The sequence below is a fragment of the Cheilinus undulatus genome, linkage group 7, assembly GCF_018320785.1.
Source record: "Cheilinus undulatus linkage group 7, ASM1832078v1, whole genome shotgun sequence".
Taxonomy (NCBI): Eukaryota; Metazoa; Chordata; class Actinopteri; order Labriformes; family Labridae; genus Cheilinus; species Cheilinus undulatus.
The window spans coordinates 2,917,763-2,942,000 of record NC_054871.1 but is presented as its reverse complement, the minus strand read 5'-3'; the positions used below and the strand labels follow the sequence as shown (position 1 = coordinate 2,942,000).

At 40.1% G+C, this 24,238-nt stretch overlaps 1 protein-coding gene across 1 annotated transcript in view; it reads left to right on the top strand.

Moving 5' to 3' along the window:
- The first annotated feature begins 10,530 nt into the window (after positions 1-10,530).
- The window catches only part of si:ch211-1a19.3, a 40,684-nt gene continuing 26,976 nt past the window's right edge, over positions 10,531-24,238 (top strand). The window contains exon 1 of the mRNA XM_041792263.1: positions 10,531-10,964. Within this exon, the coding sequence (XP_041648197.1) occupies positions 10,638-10,964 (327 nt within the window). The 5' untranslated portion in view covers positions 10,531-10,637. The remainder of the gene's footprint in view (positions 10,965-24,238) is intronic.

Below are 24,238 nucleotides of genomic sequence, written 5' to 3'. Positions count from 1 at the left end.
TAATGGCAAAAGGTAGCTTAACTGGGCAAATAGTGGCAAAAATGGTGAAAATGGCAAAAAGTTTCCCTTTTTTAATGTTTTCTGGGGGAATAAAATTTAAAATTAAGGCATAAAAGAGCCACAAATCATCATAAAAGAGCCACACGTTGAGTGTCACTGGTTTATAGCAATGAAAAGCAATATAGATATGCTTTTTTAAATTAATGTATTGGGACCTACCCAAAATCAAATATTTCCCCTGAATTATGATAGGTCTACCAGAAGTGTCTGCAGTGATTCTGCATTGTCTGTAATGTCTGTTTTTTCATATTGAGTTCATTTTATGGGTGTTTGTGTCTGTGCAAGACTGGGAGGCTATCGTTAGTCTGCAGGTCGGGATGTAAAGGAAAAATTTTAGGGTCCAGAAGACATTGATCTCTCCCTCCTCTGCCCTTGAACTCTCTGAAAGAGACACTAACAGTTTCACATGCATTTTTATGAGACTCTAAATTATTAAATAAAACATATTCCCTGACCAGTGAACTAACTTCAACCTGCACTGTTACGATAATTGGAAAATTGAGTGACAGAGACCAAAGCCGTCGTTGTACCAGTCTGTAAACATGTTTATTTCTGCTGTGAGTTTTAACATATGGCTCCATTGGGATTGTCTCACTGCAGGTGTATTTGTGTTTGCAGCTGCTCAGTGACACGTGGAGCTGAATCATCCTCTCAGACAGTTAATGTGACCACAAACACCTGCACACGTTACACTTTAAAGTAAAAACAAGTATTTTATGGGCTGAACTACACACAATACATCTGAAACATTTTTTTATATATTCAAGATGTAGTCAGGGCTGTTAGTACACTATATTGCCAAAAGTATTCACTCACCTGCCTTGACTGGCGTGTGAACTTAAGTGACATCCCATTCTTAATCCATTGGGTTTAATATGACGTTGGTCCACCCTTTGCAGCTATGACAGCTTCAACTCTTCTGGGAAGGTTTTCCACAAGGTTTAGGAGTGTGTTTATGGGAATTTTTGACCATTCTTCCAGAGCCGCATTTGTGAGGTCACACACTGATGTTGGACGAGAAGGCCTGGCTCTCAGTCTCTGCTCTAATTCATCCCAAAGGTGTTCTATGGGGTTGAGGTCAGGACTCTGTGCAGGCCAGTCAAGTTTATCCACACCAAACTCTCTCATCCATGTCTTTATGGACCTTGCTTTGTGCACTGGTGCACAGTCATGTTGGAACAGGAAGGGGCCATCCCCAAACTGTTCCCACAAAGTTGGGAGCATGGAATTGTCCAAAATCTCTTGGTATGCTGAAGCGTTCAGAGTTCCTTTCTCTGGAACTAAGGGGCCAAGCCCAGCTCCTGAAAAACAAACCCACACCATAATCCCCCCTCCACCAAACTTTACACTTGGCACAGTGCAGTCTGACAAGTACCGCTCTGGAAACCACCAAACCTGGACTCGTCCATCAGATTGCCAGATGGAGAAGCGCAATTGGTCACCCCATGGAACGCATCTCCACTGCTCTAGAGTCCAGTGGCAGCGTGCTTTACACCACTGCATCCAACGCTTTGCATTGCACTTTGCGAAGTCTGGCTTTGATGCATCTGCTCGCCCGTGGAAACCCATACCATGAAGCTTTCTACCACTCTTCTTGAGCTAATCTTAAGGCCACATGAAGTTTGGAGGTCTGTAGCCATTGACTCTGCAGAGAGTTGGTGACCTCTACACACTATGTGCCTCAGCATCTGCTGACCCCGCTCCGTCATTTTACGTGGCCTCCCACTTGGTGGCTGAGTTACTGTCGTTCCCAATGGCTTCCACTTTGTTATAATACCACTGACAGTTGACTGTGGAATATTTAGGAGCCAGGACATTTCACCACTGGACTTGTTGCACAGGTGGCATCCTATCACAGTACCACGCTGGAATTCACTGAGCTCCTGAGAGCGAGCCATTCTTTCACAGATGTTTGTAGAAACAGTCTGCATGCCTAGGTGATGATTTTATACACCTGTGGCCATGGAAGTGATTGGAACACCTGATTTCAATGATTTGGATGGGTGAGTGAATACTTTTGGCAATATAGTGTATTAATCTGGTATGTTGTGATGTGATTAAGGTCTGGAAGTAAAGCAATAGTTTGTAAAACCTCCATTAATTATTAATTATTACAGTCATGTTTTCTCCAAAAATCTCTTTAGAGTTTTGAATAATCATTCAATAAATAATCAATCTAAAAGTCACCTACTGCAAACACATCTCTTTGACTTCATTTGATTCACCAACCAATAAAAGGAGGAGAATTTATTCACATTGTCAATATGAAGTTAAAATTTGGACTGAAACAAATATGTAAAAAAATTTGATTTATTGCACTTGGCTCCTGAATTTCAGTGATTTATCACAAAAATACTTTGACAGCTCCAGTATTTGTATTTGGTAGAGACTGCTGCATACCAGAGCTTCTTCAACCTGATGACATTATTTTTTTTCTTTTTTACATTATTTTAAATGAAATAAAATAATACTTGTTATAAATAAAGAAAATACATTTTTGGCCAGAATGTTTTATTAAACAACATTTTATGGAGTGGTGCCTGGGCATTTCTTTTGCAGAGACAGATACACAACAGGTTTATTTCGGGCAAGGCAAGTTTATTATAGAGCACCATTCATTCAGAGCAATTCTAAAGCAAGTAAAAGGGTTCAAAATAGAACATTTATATCGTAGAGAGCATTAAAACACAGCAAAAAGACTTTAAAATGAAAATGTAAAAAATAAAATAAAGATGAAATTATTTCTTTTTGTGGTCTTTTCTCTGATCCAGTCTTAGTTCCACTAAAATGATATCAAAAACAGGCAATCATCCCACAAATGGTGTTTAGGACTCCTATGTTTGTTGCTGTGGTATCAAAGAATTTTTTTTGGACTTATATCAAAGCTTTAAATTCTGGTAGTGAAAACCCTAACTACTGCCATTATTTCAGTCGTTTTAGTATGTTTACTTAAATCAATTAAAGATATAATTTGATCTTGATCTTTGGTTTATCTGGCTGTGCAGTGTGTATTTTGTGTCAGCAGGGGGCAGTGTAACACATCTTCCACTTCCTTCTGGTGGATAAAATAATATGTTGTAGTTATTTGTAATGTGGTATCCTTGCCTCATGGAGGCGCTGCTGTGTCTGCAGACAGGAACCTCTTGAATGTGAGTATTTTAGTTTAGAGAGAGGCTGAAATAAATCATCAGATGATCAGACCCACCCTGCAGGGATTCATCAGCAGATTCCTGTGACTCAATCTGAAACACAGCGACTCTGTTTGAGGGTCTGAAGCTGCACAATAAACAAAAAACAGCTGAAAGATTTTCATAACTGATAAAACCCAGAAATAGGGACAAAATACTTGGTGAAGTATTATTGACATTAGGAAGAACTAAGAAAAAGAAGTTCTTCTCCCGTGCCTTAAAGGTTAAATTTGTTCGATTTTTGTAGTGAAATGTCTAAAATGATTAAACCTTTACATTCTTAACGTTTTTTACCGACCTTAATATTTTGAATGGTTTTAAAAGCCAGAGAAATTTCCATAATTGTAATTGGACATGTCTTGTCGCAGCAATTACCATAATAGAGCAGCTGTGACAGACACATCATGTTTATAATCACTGGCATTGCCTTTGAAACACTGAATGTTAGGTTAGAGACTGCAACATCAGAGAGTGTGAACTGCTACTGGAAAACTGCCGTTCTGCTGCTGTATCTAATTCATGTTTTCTGCTGCTTATGTGTGACAGATCATGATTTTTCTCTGCCTTTGGCTGCACGTTCTGTAATCTAAAGTCCCACGTAATGCAGGACTCTGCCAGTGCACTGAAATGAAAATAATTTCCTTTCTAGTTCAGTGTTTTTGTGTAAATATATTTAAGAAATGCCAGTAAGTGCTGACGACAGAACCTAAATAGGCTACACTTCTCTCTTATTCTGTCTGTTAATCATTAAATTGAAATGAAATATCAACAATTTTGACGACCTTATGGTTAATCTATGAATGGGAAAAATAAAATACAAATTAATCACGATAAAATAAAAGCATCAACAGTGTTTTTTTTTTTTTTTTTTTACCATAACCAACTCCAAATAAAAATGTTCACTTCGAGTGAATTATTAGGAAAAATAAATAATTCAGTCCTTTCCATCATACACAACCCTTTACAACCTGAGCAATGATGTGGTAGCTGTGCTCAGTGCAACAACACCCATAAGACTGATCATTTCTCTCATCCCCACACAGGTAGAAGATTTCCCATCAAAAGTGTGATCACCTGTGCATCCACACATGTGATCTACATAATACGTTGCCCTTGTGGCCTCGTTGGGAAAACGACAAGAAAATTAAAGCAAAGGATCAGTGAGCATAAGAGCACAATAAGACGTAATGACAGAGACTATCATGTGGCTGTGCATTTTAATGATGCACACCATGACATCACATCACTGCGCTTCCGTGGGATTGAACAAGTTATCCTCCCATCTAGGGGGGTAACTGGATCCACACCCTTCAAACACTGGCTCCTAAAGGGCTTAATGATGAACTCAACCTTAATATTTTCATATGAACTGTTGTTGTGGTGGACGTTATTGTTGTTATGTATTTGTGATGCTTTTAATGTTAACCCTTTCCCCAGGCTGGAGTATCCTGCTCCCTAGACTTCCCCAGATACATATGAAATAAGCACATTGACAATCAGGCTCATTTCTATAGTCTAGTGAGCTGCTCTTTGTGCCTTTTTATGTGTATATGATTCCACATTATTCCTTTAGGATGTCCTCCTTTTGGAGGTTTTTCGGGAGATATTTTTATTTTTATGAGCAGGATGATTAACTAGAACTTAAACTAACACTGACAACCCAGCCCATTCTGCTTCACTTGAGTTTTTCTGATTTTAATTATGTATGTATTCTCTTTCGGGAATTTTAATCCCCTTAATAGTGTGAATGATGCATTTGTGGGTTGTAATCTGGGTGTCTATTTCTTTCATCACATTTACTCTCTCAGTCAGGTAACTGATGTCTATTGTTTATCTTTGCTGTCTTGATCAGTTGAGCTCTGACGTCATGATGAGAAGTTGGCTGCAGGTGTGAGGCCACCTCCTATTTAACATGTCCTGGCCTTTTGAACAAACTGTTTACCTGATGAAGGTCTAGTACCGAAACGTTGCAAATAAATAAATCAATTAGTATTATTTTTTTTTATTTTGCAAGTTGGACAGTGTGCGGGTGTTTACCTTTTAGAGGTTTTTATTTAAAAGAAAATAATGGTTATCATTATGAAGTTTGTTCAAAAACATCTGAATTATGCTCTAACGGCTGATGACTTGAAAAATATTCTGTCATTTGCATAAATATTTTGGAAAATAAAAGAAAAATGTCATTTGCTTAATGTGGAAAGCGATGTTGTTTTTAGGTTCCTCATCTTACGTATTGTTCAATAAAATAAAAAATAAATCATTATATATTATAACAAACCCAGTATTAGGTAAGTTAAACTAGGGATACGTGATTTAGAAAAAAAATCTTTTTGCTGTTTTGCTTGTATAGCAAATTTGATATCAATTGCTATATTGAAGGGGATGATCATTTCTCGTCATTTTGATGAAGAAAATCAAATACATGAACAAGAAAAGTAGGATTTTTGTAATAAAAATAAAAAAGACACTTGAATGTTCGTGTAATGTGTAGAGCATGAAAATTTTTTATTAAACTGGTATTTTGACACATTTCAGGTTAAAGAAATACTGTCCCACTGTCTGCGATTTGAAAATTGCAGCATGCCATACTGCGATTTAACCTAATTTCGATTAATTGCCCAGCCCTACACGATACAATACAGGTATGTGTCACAATTGAAAGGAGCACTGCGTCAAACAAACCCTGAGTGTTTTTATGAAGGCACTGAGGCTAGATGGTGTTCAATGAGTATCAGTTAGCATAAATTTCCTGCTCTCCACTTCGCCTCGCGGTCTCGCTAACCGCTTGTTAATCATGTATGGCCTGTCACAGGTTACAGTCGGAGAAATGACAGCGTTCATCCATTGAGATAACTTAAGGCTTATTTGTAACTTAATTTAAGGTAATTGTGGTTTATTTATAAGAAAAGGCATATTTCTCTTTGTTGGTATTGCAAGTGTTGTTTGTAAAAATCCAAACTGACCTTCATCAGATCTAAATTTCAGCTCAAAATGTTTGTGGACTTTTTAGTAGGGCTATATATCAGTATTGATTTTGGCCAGCAGCTGAAACGTGACTTAAGGTTTCCTACTTTGCCTGAGAAGGTTGTGGTGTAAATTTTCTGCAGTATTTTAACGTGAAAACTCAGTCTGTGCAGCTCTGTGTAAAGAAATGTTTGGTAAGTCACCACAACATATTGATTTGTTTTTAGCGTGATAGCTCCTGCTGCTAATCCACACTGTATTATTTCCTTCCTGAGTGTATCCTCAGCCTGAGGACAGTCAGCCCTGACCTCACCTGCACTTCCTGTGTTTGGACACAGGAAGTGGGGTCAGAGGTCAGCTGGCTGTTGCTGTTCAGGCTTCAGAAGTGTGATTTTTTTTATATACAAAGTGATGCAGGTGGAAGAGAGCTTCCTGCCCGGTGAACCCACTGAACAATTGTGTCTGCTTTACTCTTTGCAGAAGCTTTTTAGCTTGCAGTGCACATTGTTCCTGCTGATTGTAAACAGCTGATTCTGTGTGTTTGAGCTCCTGCAGCTCACCAGCTGTGTACTTCCTAAAGATCTGTATATAGCTACCAGCAGGGGTAGACTGAGAGACTTGACTCCATCACAGTTCAGTTGGTCCTCCTGAGCTGTTAAATATGTCCCAAATATTAGACAGTCCAGAACAAATGCTTAGTATGAGCTACTGTAGGGCCCAACTGTGTCGCACAGTTAATGCAAATAACTAAATTAGTGGAATGACTTAAATGTAATATATATTATTACCTCTGCCAAGGAGGTTATGTAATTAGCATGTTTTTTTAGTTAGTTAGTTAGTTAGTTTGTTGGGGAGGGGGGGGGTCAAAACATCGCAAATAGTGACTGAGATCGGGAATGACAAACACTGTGGAGGTAGAGATGTGGTAGAAGCCTAGAGTAGAAGCCATTGGAGAAAACGCATGGCCAATGGTGGTGGAGGCCACCTAGTGATGTCAGAACATGCAAATTACATAACTGAATATACTCCCATCACAAAGTTTGGGTCATACTGAAGATTTTTTAAAGGATTCTTCACTATTGGGAGATAGGGCTAATGGTGGAGGTCTGCGCTCTCCGAGTGCTTTTCTTGTTCATTATATAGTAATTATTAGGGTAAATGTGTCCTAAAACTGCCTTATAATGAAATATCCTAGTGCTGCAGAGATGCTGTGGCCCATAAATTTTGTTCTCCAGATGTAATAAGACATATCCAATTGCCAAAGACACCCACAAAAGGTAAAACAGTATTTAGGGACTGATGTATGTATTCCAACAGGTGTTATAATCTACCTGTGGATGGGACTATGTGTCTTTGTCATTATTCCCAGTTCTGTTACAACAAACCTACAGGGATTTAATAAAATCAGGTGTATAAGTCACACTTTTAATACTTTATTTCTACCTTAAAAGCTGGCTGTGGCTTATATACCAACGACACCAGTGTACCAGTTTAAAGAACTTTGTCATGTGCTGTCATTACCACCAGTGACTTTTACAAACTATAAGAGACCTGAGGCGAAAGAAACTTCTAAATATTCATTGTGTATTGCAAGCAGCTGCTATGCCCCTTAGAACCTGCTGGAGTACATGCAAACTGGACCAGCCACTTTTAACCCCTTTTCTCCCCCATTAGGTAGAAATTATGCATTTAGAGAAAAGAGGGAGTGTACAGTTAAGTAAATATACCATGTGGAGCACTGGTTTACCTGAAAAATACTCCTCAGTTAAAGATAACAAATGATTGGTGAAGGAGGTGAAGCTGTGAGTCTGTCTCACTACTATCATTGCAGGCTGAGAGCTCAACTACTGGATAGTACCTGGTAGATGCAAAAACTCTATTGGAACAAAAAGAGTGACAAAGCTACACAGAAACTTCTCGTTGTGGACTTTGGATCAAATTCATCTCTCAGGAAGACAGTTTGAACCTTTTTTCCTTTGGAAGAATCCAAAAACAGACAGAAGCTTACATACTGGAGCGATTTATATTCTGGGTTTTACACCACAGTATGTATCTACTTTCTTAAGCTGACACCTTTGAGTTAGTTGGTTTTATGGTTGGCCAGTGAGTTCTCACCTAACCAGGATCCTTTGCGAAACAGCAGTAGCACACAGCTGACTGACTGAGATACACAGCAGGAGAGAGGAACAATGCAGCACTGGGCAATCCAGGCAGAGAGACACACAAAGTCACAGAGAACATGCTATATTATTTCACAAGTCACGCTGCAAATTACTTGGAAACAACATATCTGAAACTCGACACAAAGATGCAGGATGTTTGGATTGAAGTGGCTGTGAGTGTCTCTACATTTTAGCAGAGCATCAACTCCAGCCACAGCCTGTTTAATTCACTAGTCAGCAAATATGTGGTATTAAGTCCCTTTATCATTTCATTAAAATTTACACGCTAGCATGAGTGTCTGTTACAGACAGAGAGCAGGAGAGCTAAAAGACAACATCCTCTGGTCATTAAGTCCCAACCAGCAGACTTTTTATCCCAACCCTTTGGTAAATAAATGCTGCATGCTGTCTAATATATCCTTGTGCATTACATAGCATGTTCTGGAACAGGTGCTCCTGTTAATAATTATTGGTATGAATTAATCCAAAAAATTATCTGAAGATATTTTGTACGTTATATAGATAGTGCAAAGATCACAGAAACTATGTGGTTCAAGGCTGGTGCTTGCTCATCGTCTCCAAGTCAGTTCTTATTGTAGTACCACAGAATGAAGTTAAAATAATTAATAATGCTTCATAAAGCTTGTTATGTTCATTTTTGAGATAATTTAGTACACTAGGAAGAACTTTGCATAGCCTGGTTTTAAGATAAAGTGTTAAGACAAAGGAAGATTTTCTTTTTTTTTTTTGCCTGTACGACCAGTCGATTGGTTGGTGTGTGGGTGTAAGGAGTAGCTGTAAACTGTATCTGTGAACCCTTGCAGCTAAAGCTAAGCTCAGTCAGTGGTTAACGCTACTTCTGTCAAGTTCTTCACAATAAAAGCCCGTAGTAATAATTTCTCTGAAATGCTTTTATTGTGAACACCCACATCAGGATAGAGAAACTTAAAAAAAAAAAAAAAAAAAAAAACATTTTTAGTGATGTTATGCTCAACCATGAGTTTAGTGTGCCATCAAAGGCTTGTTTTGGGGGAGAAGGAGGGTTGTATCACCTGAGGATAGATTTAAACGATAGCTTTTTTTAATTTTAATTTTGTTATATCCTGATATAAAACTGTTACCATAAAAGGCAAGGAAAACACTAATTATTATGACATTTTTATGAATGTTTTAGGAATTGTACATTCTTGTCCTTAACGGCCTTAACATGATGTAAATTTGTACATGGTGCATTGTATTATTATTATTAAATCATTGTATTATTATTAAATCAAATCAGAATATCAGTTTCCTCACATGCCGTTTCATTTACACAACTAGAACAATTGCAAAATAAAAGTTTAAAACCACCCATTTGGACAGTCTTGTTTTCTCCTTTAGTTGTTCTGATTCTCTCTCTGCTCTAACTCTCTATCCCATGCTGGTTTTATTTCCACAGTGAAGTCCCAGCCTGTTGGGGTGTGGCGAGGTGTGGCCTGGAGGTGGAGCTGGGTTTGACCATGGAGATGTGGGCGTAGTCACGAGGAGGTTGGTCTTAACTCTGAGTGAGTCACGGGCCCTGAATTGGACCAAAGCCTCTGGCTTCATGCAGGAATTCAAATGTTTATAGAGATGTTGTTTGGCTGTTTCCAGGAGCCCAAACTGGAGCTAACCCTGTTTCAGAACATGCTCTGGGCCAATCACAGCTTAGGAGGCGGGATTTCTGTGCCAGCTGCGTGCCAGCCACTGGCAGGGGGTCAGGAAAGAGTGAGAGCTGCTGAAGGAGGGACTTTTCCTGACTTTATTTCTCTTTCTTTTCCTCCTCTTCTTCTCCACCCTTTCTGTTTCTTTTTCTGAAATGGACACAAACACAAGTCTGCAGCATGATGCCAAAATTGACTGTTCAGAGTTCATCCAGGTTCATACAGGCTGCTGCTGAGCCAGAAACAGAAAGCCTCAGTGTTCAAACAGAGTCCTCATGGAAAGTTTCGTTTCTGTGTGAACTCTGTGAGCTCTCTCTCTCTCATGTTGTGACTTTCCTGTTGATCACGCCGTCTTCTGAGAGCGTGATAACAGCGACATGAAGGGAGGGAGAGGAGGAGGAGGAGGAGGAGGGTGAGCCAGTTTCGGTAGGGAGTGGTAGAGCGTGGGGGGGTGTAGTGGGTGAGGCAGGGGGTGTGGCCGAGGCTTTCCATCCTCCCGCCTGCAGGGAGAGTCCAGTTCACTCAGACCTGAGAGAGCATCAGAGAGAGCAGCTCACTCATCTTCATCATCCTCCATCCTCATGGCTGACCCCTCCAAGTCCTCGCAGACGGCCAAGAATGTGGTCATCGCCCTGCTGGCGTTGTGGTCCATCATCTCGCTCATCGTCATCGTGGTGTGGTCGACGTCTCCGGACCTGAAGAGCTCTGCTCAGTGCCGTGCGGAGCTGCAGGACAAGACAGAGAAGTTGGAGGGCGTGAAGGTGGTGTGCCAGAAGGACAAGGAGGCACTGGAGGAGAAGGTGCTGGCCGAGAGGGAGGAGCTGGCCAAGAAGACGGCTGAGATCCTGGTGCTGATCAGACAACTCAATGCTACCAACACCACGCTGGAGGAGTGCCGGCAGGAAAATGTGAGTGAAGGACTTTATCTCTCTAAAACACCTGTAGGGCTGGGCAATATGGACTAAAAATCAATAGCTGAATGGTAATGAATCTCAGCTGTTTTGTAAAGAATTAACAAGTGTTTGTCAAAATAACAGAATGAAAAACTTTTATATAATTCTAGTAAAAATCAGACTATATTCAAACCTGTTTGAATCCACAAAAAGGAAAATGGAATTCTTAGACACCTGATATTGGGCTTTTCTGTCTTTATCAGGGATTGCAGACATGCCTCCTTGCATTTGTTAATCGTCCAAAAACATTGGCAATATCTGTTTACACTGAGGCTGTCAAAGTTTTAAAACACCACATGTTTCAAAGTGATCAAGTCTCATTATTTTAATCAGGGGTGTTGAAAGTACAGAAATTGTAGGATCCTCTGTCATTTTTTCAACCAAAAGAGAGACAGCACATGGTCCAAATTGTACAAAAATGTAGGCAGCATTTGAAAAGTGGGTGGAACTGATGAGGAGCAAGGAATTCTCGCTCCTCACTAGTTCCACCCACTTTTCCAAATGTCGCCAATTTTAGACAGCATGCACGAGTTTGCTGCAATTTTTTTGAAACAATAAATTGCCCAGGACTTCTTTTATGTTCCCTTGGAGTTAAATTGGTACCATTTCACTTATATAAACAATAGAAGGCAACAATAGATTGATTTTGAAAAAATTATTATGCAATTATTTTGACTCATAGTTGGCTTTGACTTTCCATGTCTAGAAACCCCCATATGGGTAGATGCATTTATGACAATGTAGATAGAATATAGTAACATTGGTTCAAAAGCAATGAATCCATAGCAACATGAGTCTGAATAGGAGGGTGCAACAAGCTTTGTGCTATGAAGGAGGAGGCTGGGGTGGAGGAGGTGAAGCAGCAGTAGTGTGGTGGGTCAGCATTAATGTAACCAGGGATTAGTGAGAAGGCACCGCTGTGTTAAAAGAAAGTGCTGTGATTGGCTGTGGGAACTGGGAGGTAATAATGGGGATCACCTGGCAGTCAGCTGATCACCGCTGGGCGTATGACTATCTTGTCCTGCATGAACAAAAACCCAGCTTCTTTATTTTGATGCACATTTCAGATAAAAGAAATATTGTATCTTCTGCAATTTGAAAACTATAGTAGACCATACAGGGATTTATCTAAATTTCAATTAATAGCTCAGCCTTAGCCAGCGTTCACATTACTCTCACTTGTTCTTACTGTAAACTTTCTTTTCAGACAGCTTTTGGCTTGACATCTATTCTCCTTTAGTCAACGGCAACATATCTACATAAACAATACTGTCTTAGCCTTATCTCATTCAGAGAAATACCAATTTATCTCTTAAAACTTTAAAATATTGCCCAGTCCTGGTTCAATCAGACTACTTTTGAGGGGCAGAGCTATCAGTTTTGTTTTAAATAACCTAAAAACATTTGAATGCAGGGAGACATTAAATTTCAGAATTTTTTTACCCATTTCACTAAAATAAATCTGTAGATTAAGTCTTGTTTAAGGAGAAAGTCGAAAACTTTAAGGCACTGTTAGAATGTGCTCACTTTCTGTTTTCATTCTGCTTCTTCTTCCTCGTGTTCGTGTGAAAGGAAAGCAAACAGAGGTCAGAGTCAGGGATTTCCACAAATGTATGAAGCAATCAGTCTGTGGGGGAAAAAGCAGGCAGCTAAGGGGGAATGGAGGTCATGTTCTCATCTTTAAAAACTCTACAGCTCATTTAACTCCATAAATCTATCATTTACAGTCATCTTCATCATTGTAGACTTGAACAGTTTTCCCTCTGGACATTAATGTGAAAAGATAGGGTTAAAGAGATGTAGACTTCCTGAAATTTAGGCCACAGTTTCCAAAAAACGTCTCCAGACATTTTGATACTGACTTGATGTGTAGATAGGTCCACTAAAACGACTACAAATACTGTATGGCACATACCAGGCCTGTTGTTGTGACTTTATATTGAAAAAACTTGCACATGCTCACATCCTCTTCCTCCTACAGAGCAGTGAGGTGTGAACATATTAAAATGGTTAATGCACAAACGTTTCCGTGGAAAGATGGGGTTGTTAACCTACAAAGAGAGTAAATTTGAGAAAGAAAACATTGTGAACAGCACAAACAGAACTCTGGAGTTGTAGTCCACCCAATCACACATTACTATTAATAAGAGCAGTCCATCCAGGAACTTTTCCCTGATGATGCTGACCCCGCCACTTTCTGGGTGAAAGTATCCAATCAAAGTGAAAAGCAGTGATTGAAAAAGACAGGGTCTTTAGCTTTTAAAAGATTAAAATATGAATAGTGTAAATTTACTAGTTATAAGGAGGCAAAATGAAATGGCCAGTGAGTTAAACTTAAAAATTCTGACTTTTCTGAACATCAATTTTCATCATAACATTATAAAATAAACTAAAATGACAGGTGTGTAAGTGTTAGTTCAGGCTCCATCAGTTAGAGATGTCATAGACTAACATCACATATATAATTCCTGTGCTTTAGCTGTGTTAAATGATTTGGATCTTAACTTTTTAAATATTCTTACTACATTAGTGAATGTGTGGAGAATCAGAGTCCTTATATTAGTCATACATATCTGCTTTATAGGTCATGTATCAGTCTTGTATATCAGCACAGTTTCTGTTTATGACTATGCCAAGCATTCAAAGTGCTTAAGTAGAAACATTCTTTATCCTTAATGAAGCCTACTGTTAGTTGATGCAGAACACAGTAGCAATACATCATCAACTGACGGCGAGCTGATCCCAATTATCGCTTCTCAGCTCCCACAGCCAATCCCAGCAGCATTTGTGGGTGTGTTTCTATTCAAAGTTTTGGAGTTTATAGAGTTTGAAAGATGCACACCTGGTGGAGGAGACGAGTCGGAGCGTAACGGAGCAAAAGACAGCGAATTGTAGCGAGAATACTCACAATGCTGGGAGGAATAGAGGAATATTCACCCTCTGCCATAACTTTTCAGTCATCCGGTGAGACCATGGGTGAGACTGTCAGTGCATCTGTTGGCACCGGCAGACAATGCTTCCACCATAACAGTCCACACGTAGTGAAGCCGATGCTTTGCTTCACCGGGACTCCACCCCACTGAGGAGGGAGTAAGTGGCGAATTAGATTTTGGGAGTGATCCAGATCACCGTCTGGATCCAGGAATGTTTTTAAAGGATTCTTCACTGTTGGGAGATAGGGCTAATGGCGGAGGTCTGTGCTCTCTGAGTGCTTTTCTAGTTAAGTAGTTTATACAAAGGGTTTTTTTATAAGAAAATCATGCATAGGCCTTTTTAAGGCTTTATCAGTGAGACAACTAAAATCTATTTTGGTTTTTTACTTTTGACTGACTCTCTTGGGTCCTGGGGGGCTCTGCTTTTCTTAGGTACATGTAGGGGGGGCTTCAAGAAAAATGGTTGGGAAACACTAAATTAATTGGTTTAAACTAATGTTATAGTATTGAATATGCGTAGTCATAAATGCATCTATCGATATGGAGGTTTCTAGCTATGCGCTCCCTGAAAGGTCAAAGCATGCTGCTAGACTAACCCAGGGAACGTCTTTAGAGCAGAGTCTCCTCTGCAAAGTAAGACTGAAGATCCATTTTGCAGTAAAATGGTTAAATGTACAAGTGTTCATGACTGAAGTCTACTTTTTAAAAATTTTCTTTATATTTTTATTTAGATTTCAAGTATCGAATGTCATTCTTTGATGTACATCATTTAAAATCAAAAAGATGCATTAAGAAAAAATGGACAACATAAAATAAATAGACAAAAAACATAAGAGTAACATTTATGTGCAGCAGAGAACCAGGGGAATTACACTCCAGTTTCACTTGTTTCTTACCTAAAATCTGTTCTATGTGGTTTGATAAACTCAATCCAACATCTCCAACAGCCCTCAAACACATCACTCTTTAGCCTCAAAGTAAAAGTCAGTTTTTCCATTACAGTTATATGATGCATTACATTAAACCAGGCTGTTGATGAAGGTGGTTTCTGACATAGCCACTTTTTTCGTTATAGCCTTAAAGCTACTGTTGTGTCCTGAAAGTAGTGAAATATTTAGACAACAAAAAAAAAGAACTTTAAAAAACTCGCAGTAGACAGGACTTTAAAAAGCTCTGTCTGAAGCAGTGTTACTCAACCCTGCTCAACCAAAGAGCCAAAGTGCTGAAAAATACCTTTGCAAGAGCCACAATTAAAGTGGTGAAAAGTGGCACAAAAGGCTTGAAGTAGCTATGAAAATAAGTTAAAAATGGTCAGACAGCAGCAAAAATTGGTGAAAATGGGCGAAAATGTGGAAAAAGGGTCCGAAAGTATCAAAAATGAGTGAGAAGTCACAAACAATGAGTTAAAGGTGGCAAAAAATGGTCCAAAAGTGGCAAAAACGTGGCATAAAAGAATGCAAAGTGATTAAAATGAGTAAATAGCAGTCAAGACTGGCAAAAATGGGCAAAAATAGGAAACAAGTGCTGTTGAATGACAAAAAGTAGCTTAATGGGTGAAAAATGGCAAAAAATGGTAAAAAGGGGCAAAAAAAGTTACCCTTTTTTAAGGTTTTCTGGGGGAATAATATTTTAAACACTGGTCTAAAGTCTGGATGAGTGGTATGACGCAGCACTCATGTAGTCTCTTTCCACAAAGTGGTTTGGTTCAGTCGGGTTTTATCATGGTTTAACTCATTAAACTCTGATATTACCCTTGATTTTTTTCTCAGCTGACATCTGTCCAGTCTCTCTTGTTGTGACAGGAAATCCATCTCCTATTAGACATCCAGATCATTTGTCTCAGCTCAGCAGAGCTGGTTGTTTGGTTCCCAAATGACTCTGGTCTCCCTTCATTTGGAAAGACAAGGAGACTAGGAGGACTGAGCAAGTTGTGATATTGATCACCTCCATGGCAGGTAAATCAGATAAAAAAACAAACACTTTTTTTGTAAAGTGGAGGGACTGTAGAGCTGTAAAGTGCCATCTTTCCTCTGTTCCCATTCATTCCTAATGGCTGTCCCCCACCTTCTGCTCCCATCAGGCATTCCTGTGCCATCAGGATCATGTGATTGCAAATAAATTATACCTGATGTTATGGGAACAAAATGCATGTCTCTTCCAGCGGTGTGAACTGAAGGGCTTTAGGGACCTAACAGCTTAATTTCCAGGAACAAAGGAGCTGTAAAGTATTTAGTTCTTGTGATGAATCCAGTCTGATCACCTCATCTGAACTTTACTCGACAAAAAGTAGACCTTAGTTTTGACTCATGTTACTTGAGAACTCACATGGGACTTTGTTGGCCTACAAGCAGCTTTGAGGAATTCTGATTTCATAATAATGCACAGAGTGACACAGCGGTGTCGCAGTGAATTCTGGGAACTGTGGTTTACATTGGCAAACAGTCGGAGCTTTTAACATTCCTGTCAGAGGGTAAACGACACTTTTACGTATCTGCACACTTTCTGCTTCTATTAATAAACGTGACGTTCAGGGAGAGATTCCTTCAGCAAATACAGACTGCAGCTTTCACAGGACGGGGAGAAGGAGCGTCATGAGAGAAAAAATAAAAAATGAGAAGGAAGGGAGGAGGAGAGAGGAGAGGGCTGTTGAGGAGGAATGAGTCAAGAGGAACCACCAGAGGAGGGGGGGGGGGGGGCGAGGGAGAGGCAAACAGTCACTTTTTCCAACCAACAGCTAAGAGAATCAGGAGAGGGAAATGTTGGAACAAACTTTACAGTCAGAACAGTCAGACTGCTGGGAGGGAAAAACTATTCAAAGACTCTACAGGAAAGTATTTTCAAAAATCCTCCTGGAGTGGAAACAGTGAAGAGAAAGAGACTGTGTTCATACCACACTCACTGATTATTTAACACACTCCCTGCTCTGAGCGTCTGTGAATGATCATTTATTGATCGGCTCTTTCTGAGGACACATGGAAGCTGTTAGTGTTTTGGTGAGGAGGGTGGGGACGCTCAGCTTCGGCATTCACTGAGAAAAAAAGCATCTATTTTCAGCATCAGCTTGGTGAAGAGTCGGTGACAAACTCAGTCAGTTTAACTTTATGAAGAAGTTCCTGTCCGAGCAAACAAATGTAAAGATTTTTATTTGAGCTTTTTATAAAAAGGTTGAAGCTTTATTGATAGTGCTGCTGGTGCATCCTTGCTTCCAGTCTTTATGCTAAGTAGAGCTATATGCAATTCGCCACTGAGTGTAGTGTAATAACCTTTAAGTAATTATTTTACTCCTTAAGTCTTAAATGAGTCCAGGAGGGTAAAGGCCAGAGATATACTGCTTTTTCATCTTGCATTCATGTTTTATGTACAGCTGTAGTATGAACACTCTTGTAAATATGCTCACTTGTATGCATCTAGAGCAGGGGTGTCAAACTCAGTCACAGCAGGGGCCAGATTCTGGATTCAGGACCCTGGGGGCCAAACAGGGTCACCTTTTTAACCAGAAACTGTAAGGGTGGGAGAAAAAAATTGACACAGCATAGTATTGCGGTCCCGGTCGGAGCATATCTGGACCTTGGCCTGGTAGCTGGAGAGGTGCCAGATCATGTCCTGAGCACTGTCGAAGTGCCCTTGAGCAACGCACTGAACCTCCAACAGCTCACGGCAGCGCTTCAATGAGAGCAGCAAGGCCATCGCTCTGTCTATGTGTGTAGCATGTAAAACAATAGAGTGTAAACTGTGAATTTCCCTTCAGGGATTAATAAAGTATGACTTTACTTTATCGCAATATTTTGTCTGGTGATATATCGTGTGGTCTCGTCCACCAAGTATCGATTTTTTTCCGAATTAATTGCTAATATTATCTGAAGTTTACAATAATGGAAAAATAAAATCAATTGTTTGTCCAGTGAGGTCGGCAGAGGTGACCGTCATAGAGTGGGAGAAAGTTAGTACTATCGATATGGCAGCATCAGGGGAAAATGCTGCCCAGTGACATCCCATTCTTAATCCATAGGGTTTAAAATGACGTTGGTCCACCCTTTGCAGCTATAACAGCTTCAACTCTTCTGGGAAGGCTTTCCACAAGGTTTAGGAGTGTGTTTATGGGAATTTTTCACCATTCTTCCAGAAGCACATTTGTGAGGTCACACACTGATGTCGGACGAGAAGGCCTGGCTCTCAGTCTCCGCTCTAATTCATCCCAAAGGTGTTCTGTGGGGTTGAGGTCAGGACTCTGTGCAGGCCAGTCAAGTTCATCCACACCAAACTCTCTCATCCATGTCTTTATGGACCTTGCTTTGTGCACTGGTGCACAGTCATGTTGGAACAGGAAGGGGCCATCCCCAAACTGCTCACACAAAGTTGGGAGAATGGAATTGTCCAAAATCTCTTGGTATGCTGAAGCATTTAGAGTTCCTTTGACTGGAACTAAGGGGCCAAGAAAGTTTAACAAAAAATGCATAATTTAGGCTGTCCAGGACTTTCTGTATTTGTTGCTGTGATAATAAACAGCTATTTTTACTGAAATAATAACAAGTGTAAAATTCTGGTATCATAATGACCTGTAATGGATGATTAAACCTACTAAGCTTTGTTAAAGTGTTGACAAGGCAATAATAATATTATTCAGACAGAGACATAATGAAGTGAGGCAGATCTGAAGGAGAAAAAATACAGCTGGGAATTTTTGATGGTATAGATGAGGAAATCTTTAGTGCCTTTATGGAGAAAAACAAAGGTTAAATTAAGATAAAACCTTAAATTTAGCCCCTGAAAATTTCTTCTATGTAAAATTCCCCCTGTGTGGAGCCTTTAGTAGAGGAATTCCTCCTAAATTTGAAAAACAAATTTCAGCCTCCTCCAACACTCCAAGACTCCTTTATTAGTTTGAGAATGAGAAAACTACAATGAGCCTCTGTTCCTCTTCCTTTATAGAAACTCCCTCCTCTGTTTAACCCTTCAGGCCACATCACATATTGGTAGTATGTGTGGGCCCAGCTGCTGCATTCTTTAAAAATAAAAGCCTCCTATGTGAGTTCTGTAACTGCTTCCACCTGTTGTTTGGATCAAATCCACCTGAGCTCAGAGACAGCTCGGTTCTGATCAGCTCATGTTAACCCATTGCATGCTGGGTAAACGTCTCTCACCTTTAACATATCAGTGCTGATAGCAGCTCGGTCCTGCTGCTCTCAGCTGTGAAACTCCTGAAGCTCATGTGATATTTGCAGGAGCTGTGAGACATTTTCAGGGAGTGGATTTACTTTAGGTTCTCTTTGATGGTTAACATAAGAGAAAGATCAATGAAGCAGAGATGATTGGTGGATCAGTTTGTCACAATAACTATAGAGCATGGGTGTCAAATTCAAGGCCCGAGGGCCTTGTTATACCCGGCCCGCAAGATCATTTCCTATTTTGATTAGAAGTGGCTCACCCGAATGAGGTCTGCAGATTTCCTCCAGTATAAAAATGTCAATTTAACCTTGAAGATTAAAAAAAACCAAAAAAAAAACATATTAAGTCATAAAAGTCTGAAAAAGTAGAGAGTAGAAATAGTCAGGAATGAAGGAAGGAAATTAATTTGTGTTTTCATTTAGTGTTTTCATTGTGCATCCCAAGATTATGAACTAAACTTAAGATTTTGACTTTTTATTTCATATTTTGACCTTTTAAATTAATAATTTTGACCTTTTCTCTCATATTGTGACCTTTTAAACTCCTAATTTTGACTTTTAATCCTATATTTTCCCTTTTAAACTCCTGATATAGAATTTTATCTCATATTTTGACCATTTAGAGTCACAATTTTGAATTCTATCTTCTATTTTGACCTTTTTACTCCTGATTTTGCATTTTCTCTTTATAACACATCTTCTGGACGCACTGGGATGCATCTTCAGTGTTGTATACTGGGGTTATCAGGCATTTCGGGTCTTGCAACAGACACCCTCACCCAGGCGACCCAGTCAGGGGTGATCAGTCCCCGACCTGCGTCTCAGTAGCCACCCACGGCTCAGCCCTTTTAATCAAAAGCCATCTTGTGGCTCTTTCTGCAGCTTCGGTAATGGATTTGATGGCTTTTACTTGGCCGCCCCTGTTATGCCCAGTCGGCCGAGGACTATGAAGAGTGAGCGTCCTGCAAAGCCTCTGCAGCCAACTTCTGTGGGCTCGTAGAACGTCCTCTAGCCCCTGCCCCTACACTCCTACACTACACACACCAGTTCCTGGTACTTGGCACGTTTCCGTTCGTTGGCTTCCTCAATCCGCTCCTCCCATGGCACAGTGAGCTCCAGCATGATCAGCTGTTTTGAAGCCTCAGATGTTATTATCATGTCTGGTCAGAGGGACGTCGTTGTTATGTGCTGTGGGAACCTCAGCTGTTCTCCCAGGTCAACCTGCAGGTGCCAATCAGGGGCTGTGTGGAGGAGGCCTGTTGTTCCCTGAGGCCGTGCTCGAGGTTTCTCTCCAGCCTTGATGAAGGGGACTGCCGTCTTTGGAGCAAGGTGTTGTTTGCTGGTCCTGATGGCTGAGGCTATGCTCTCGGCAACTGCTTTGAGCACCTGGTCATGGCACCAGCGATGGCGGCCATCAGCCAGGGCCTTTGGGCAGCTGCTGAGGAGATGTTCTAAGGAGCCTCTTCTGGAGCAAAGGGGGCAGGGAGGTGTCTTCCCCCAGACATGGAGGTTTGAGGGGCTTGGGAGGGCATCGCAGACAGCCTGGAAGCCTGCCTGCATGATGTTTGACCAAGTGACTTTGCACTGCAGCATGCTCTCCCATCTTGTTCATGCTCCCTGCTGCCGGAGTTTACTGCCTTCCACTTCCTTCCTGTTCTCACTTTGATCCCAGCTGATGACACCTTACAGTCCCTGGAATCCCTATACTGAAGGGCTTCTCTTGTGCGTGCCACCTTGAATTCTTCGGTGAGCCCACTGAAGGGTAGCTGCAGGGTGTTGCTTGTCCCATACAGGGCAGCACTGGTGAGGCTGTGGGGGAGGCCCAGCCACTTCCAAAGAAAAACGCTGATCTTCCTTTCAAAGGATTCCACCGTTGTTATTGGGACTGCATAGACGAGGAGAGGCCACAGGACTAAATCATATCTTGACCTTTAAACTCATGATTTTAAGTCTCTATCTCATATATTTGCCTTTTAAAACCTTATTTTGACTTTTAATTATGTATTTTGACCCCTGGGACTTATCAAGTTGACTTTTATCTCAGATTTTGAGCCTTTAACTCATTTAATTATTTATTTAGCATTTATTTGACATAGACACACAATACCATTGATGCTGTGAAATTTAATCATTTGACAGTTTTTTTTTTTTTTTTTTTAGAAATCTTAAAATCATTTATTGAGTGGTTGACAGCTTATGGTTAAATCTTGACCCTGTTAGGCCCTCAGGTTAAACCTCAATTTAGGTTTCAGCCCCTGCTGTGATTGAGTTTGACACCCCTGCTATAGAGTGTTTGCTGTTTTTATCTAACCTTTTTCCATTAGGACCATAAAAGTAAAAACTTCATTAAACAGATTACATAATGTTGTGATTACATTTATTTACCTTTCTGCAATAATAGGGTTGGGAATGATTTTGATTTCATTAATTTAGAAACTACTTATTGATTTTGATTCCAGTATTTTAATGACGAGTGATATAATAATTTATATTTTAGCACCAAAATGAGCCTACTTTTTCTTTTGACTCAGAAAAAAATTTCTTACAATTTCTAAATTGTAGTGTGAGGGAGTTTACCTGTAAGTTTTGATGAATTCACTCCTCTAATACACCCCTGTCTTTAGTTTTGGTACCTTTATACTACTAATAATAATGATAACATTGTATCATTTTAAAATATGTGGTACCAAAAGTGTATCAGAGTATTGAGTACTTTGACGACCTTAATCAGCAGCTTAGAAGACAGACGGTGCTGAAGACGCTATGTAATGTCCACATACTCATGTCTGCTCTTATCTGTCTGTCCTTGAGAAAGTAGCAGAGGTTTTTGAGAAGGTTCAATGAGGTGCTGATGAAGTTGAAGAGGACCTGGAGATATTTCCAGAGGTCCTTAGGAACATTCCAGACATTTACTTTTAACATCACCGATGTTCACATCTGAAACAAGAAAACTACTTTCAAAGGGTTTTTAGAAGTGCGTGGCTACTGAAGATTTTTATTATCCATATACAGTCGCTAGAAAAAGTATGTGAACCCTTTGAGATTTCTTGGATTTCTGCATAAATTGGTCATCAAATTGTTCCGATCTTCATCTAATTCACAACAATAGACAAACACAGTCTGCTTAAACTAATACTGCACAAAAATGATATGTTTTCATGTTTTTATTGAACAAAACATGTAAAAATTCACAGTGCAGGGTGGAAAAGTATGTGACCCTCCTTTGGCAGCAATAACATCAACCAAACGTTTCCTGTAGTTGCAGATCAGACCTGCACAACGGTCAGGAGGAATTTTGGACCATTCCTCTTTGCAAAACTGTTTCAGTTCAGCAATATTCTTGGGATGTCTGGTGTGCATCGCTCTCTTGAGGTCATGCCACAGCATCTCAATTGAGGTGAGGTCAGGACTCTGACTGGGCCACTCCAGAAGGCGTATTTTCTCCTGTTGAAGCCATTCTGTTGTTGATTTACTTCTATGCTTTGGGTCGTTGTCCTGTTGCATCATCCATCCTCTGTTGAGCTTCAGTTGGTGGACAGATGGTCTTAAGTTTTCCTGCAAAATGTCTTGACAAAATTGGGAATTCATTTTTCCGTCAATGACAGCAATCTGTCCAGGCCCTGAGGCAGCAAAGCAGCCCCAAACCATGATGGCCCCTCCGCCATATTTCACAGTTGGGATGAGGTTTTGATGTTGGTGTGCTGTGCCTTTTTTTCTCCACACATAGCGTTGTGTGTTCCTTCCAAAGAACTCAGTTTTGGTTTCATCTATGGACAGAATATTTTGCAAGTAGTACTGTGGAACATCCAGGTGCTCTTTTGTAATCTTCAAACGTGCAGCAGTGTGCTTTTTGGACAGCAGTGGCTTCCTCCGTGGTGTCCTCCCATGAACACCATTCTTGTTTAATGTTTTACTTCTTGTAGATTTGTCAACACAAATGTTGGCATGTGCCAGAGATTTCTGTAAGTCTTTAGCTGACACTCTAGGAGTCTTCTTCACCTCATTGAGCATTCTGCGCTGTGCTCTTGCAGTCATCTTTACAGGACGACCATGCCTAGGGAGAGTAGCTACAGTGCTGAACCTTCTCCATTTGTAGACAGTCTGTCTTACCGTGGACACATGAACATCAAGACTTTTAGAGATACTTTTGTAACCCTTTCCAACTTCATGCAAGTCAACAATTCTTGATCGTAGGTCTTCTGAAAGCTCTTTTGTGCCAGGCATGGTTCACATCAGGCAATGCTTCTTGAGAACAGCAAATTCAACACTGATGTGTGTTTTTTTTTATAGGGCAGGGCAGCTTTAACCAACACATCCAATCTCATCACATTGATTGGACTCCAGGGTGGCTGACTCCTGGCTCCAATTAGCTCTTGGAGAAGTCATTAGCCTAGGGGTTCACATACTTTCTCCACCCTGCACTGTGAATATTTGAATGGGTTGATCAATAAAAACATGAAAACATATCATTTTTTGCACAGTATCAGTTTAAGCAGAATGTGTTTGTCTATTGTTGTGACTTAGATGAAGATCGGAGCACCTTTGACGACCAATTTATGCAGAAATCCAAGAAATCTCAAAGGGTTCACATACTTGTTCTAGCAACTGTATCTGTCATCTTTCTGACTTGAAGACTTACCTTCAACTCTTACAACACCCTTTTCCTTTTTGCTGAGCTAATCACTTACATCATTGTGAGGTTAAAATATTGTGAGTCTGCAGGAAGTGTGAGTTTTATGATGAGTGTGTGTTGGTGTTTGCTTGCATGAACAAATTGTTAGTAACTGAAGTGATGGTCCTTAGGAAAATCAGCTCAACTGTTGCTTCCTGTACTTCCTGTTGAGCGGCTCCAGGTGTCTGTGGGTCCTTGAATCTGAAGCTAGAAAACTCCAAGAGACTTCGTAGTAAAACGAAACTTTCTTCTGACTGAAGTTGGACGGCTGAAGAGATATCCTTAAGACAGCGGTTCCAAACCTTGTCTCCTATGGGCCCCCTACTTGCATCTAAGAAAAGTTAAGGACCCCCAGGGCCCACTTTGAAAAAGTACAAATAAATTTTAATTGTTTTCATTGACAAAATCACAACATAACAGGCCTATAGACACTTGGTCTTGAGTAAAAATCTATGTATA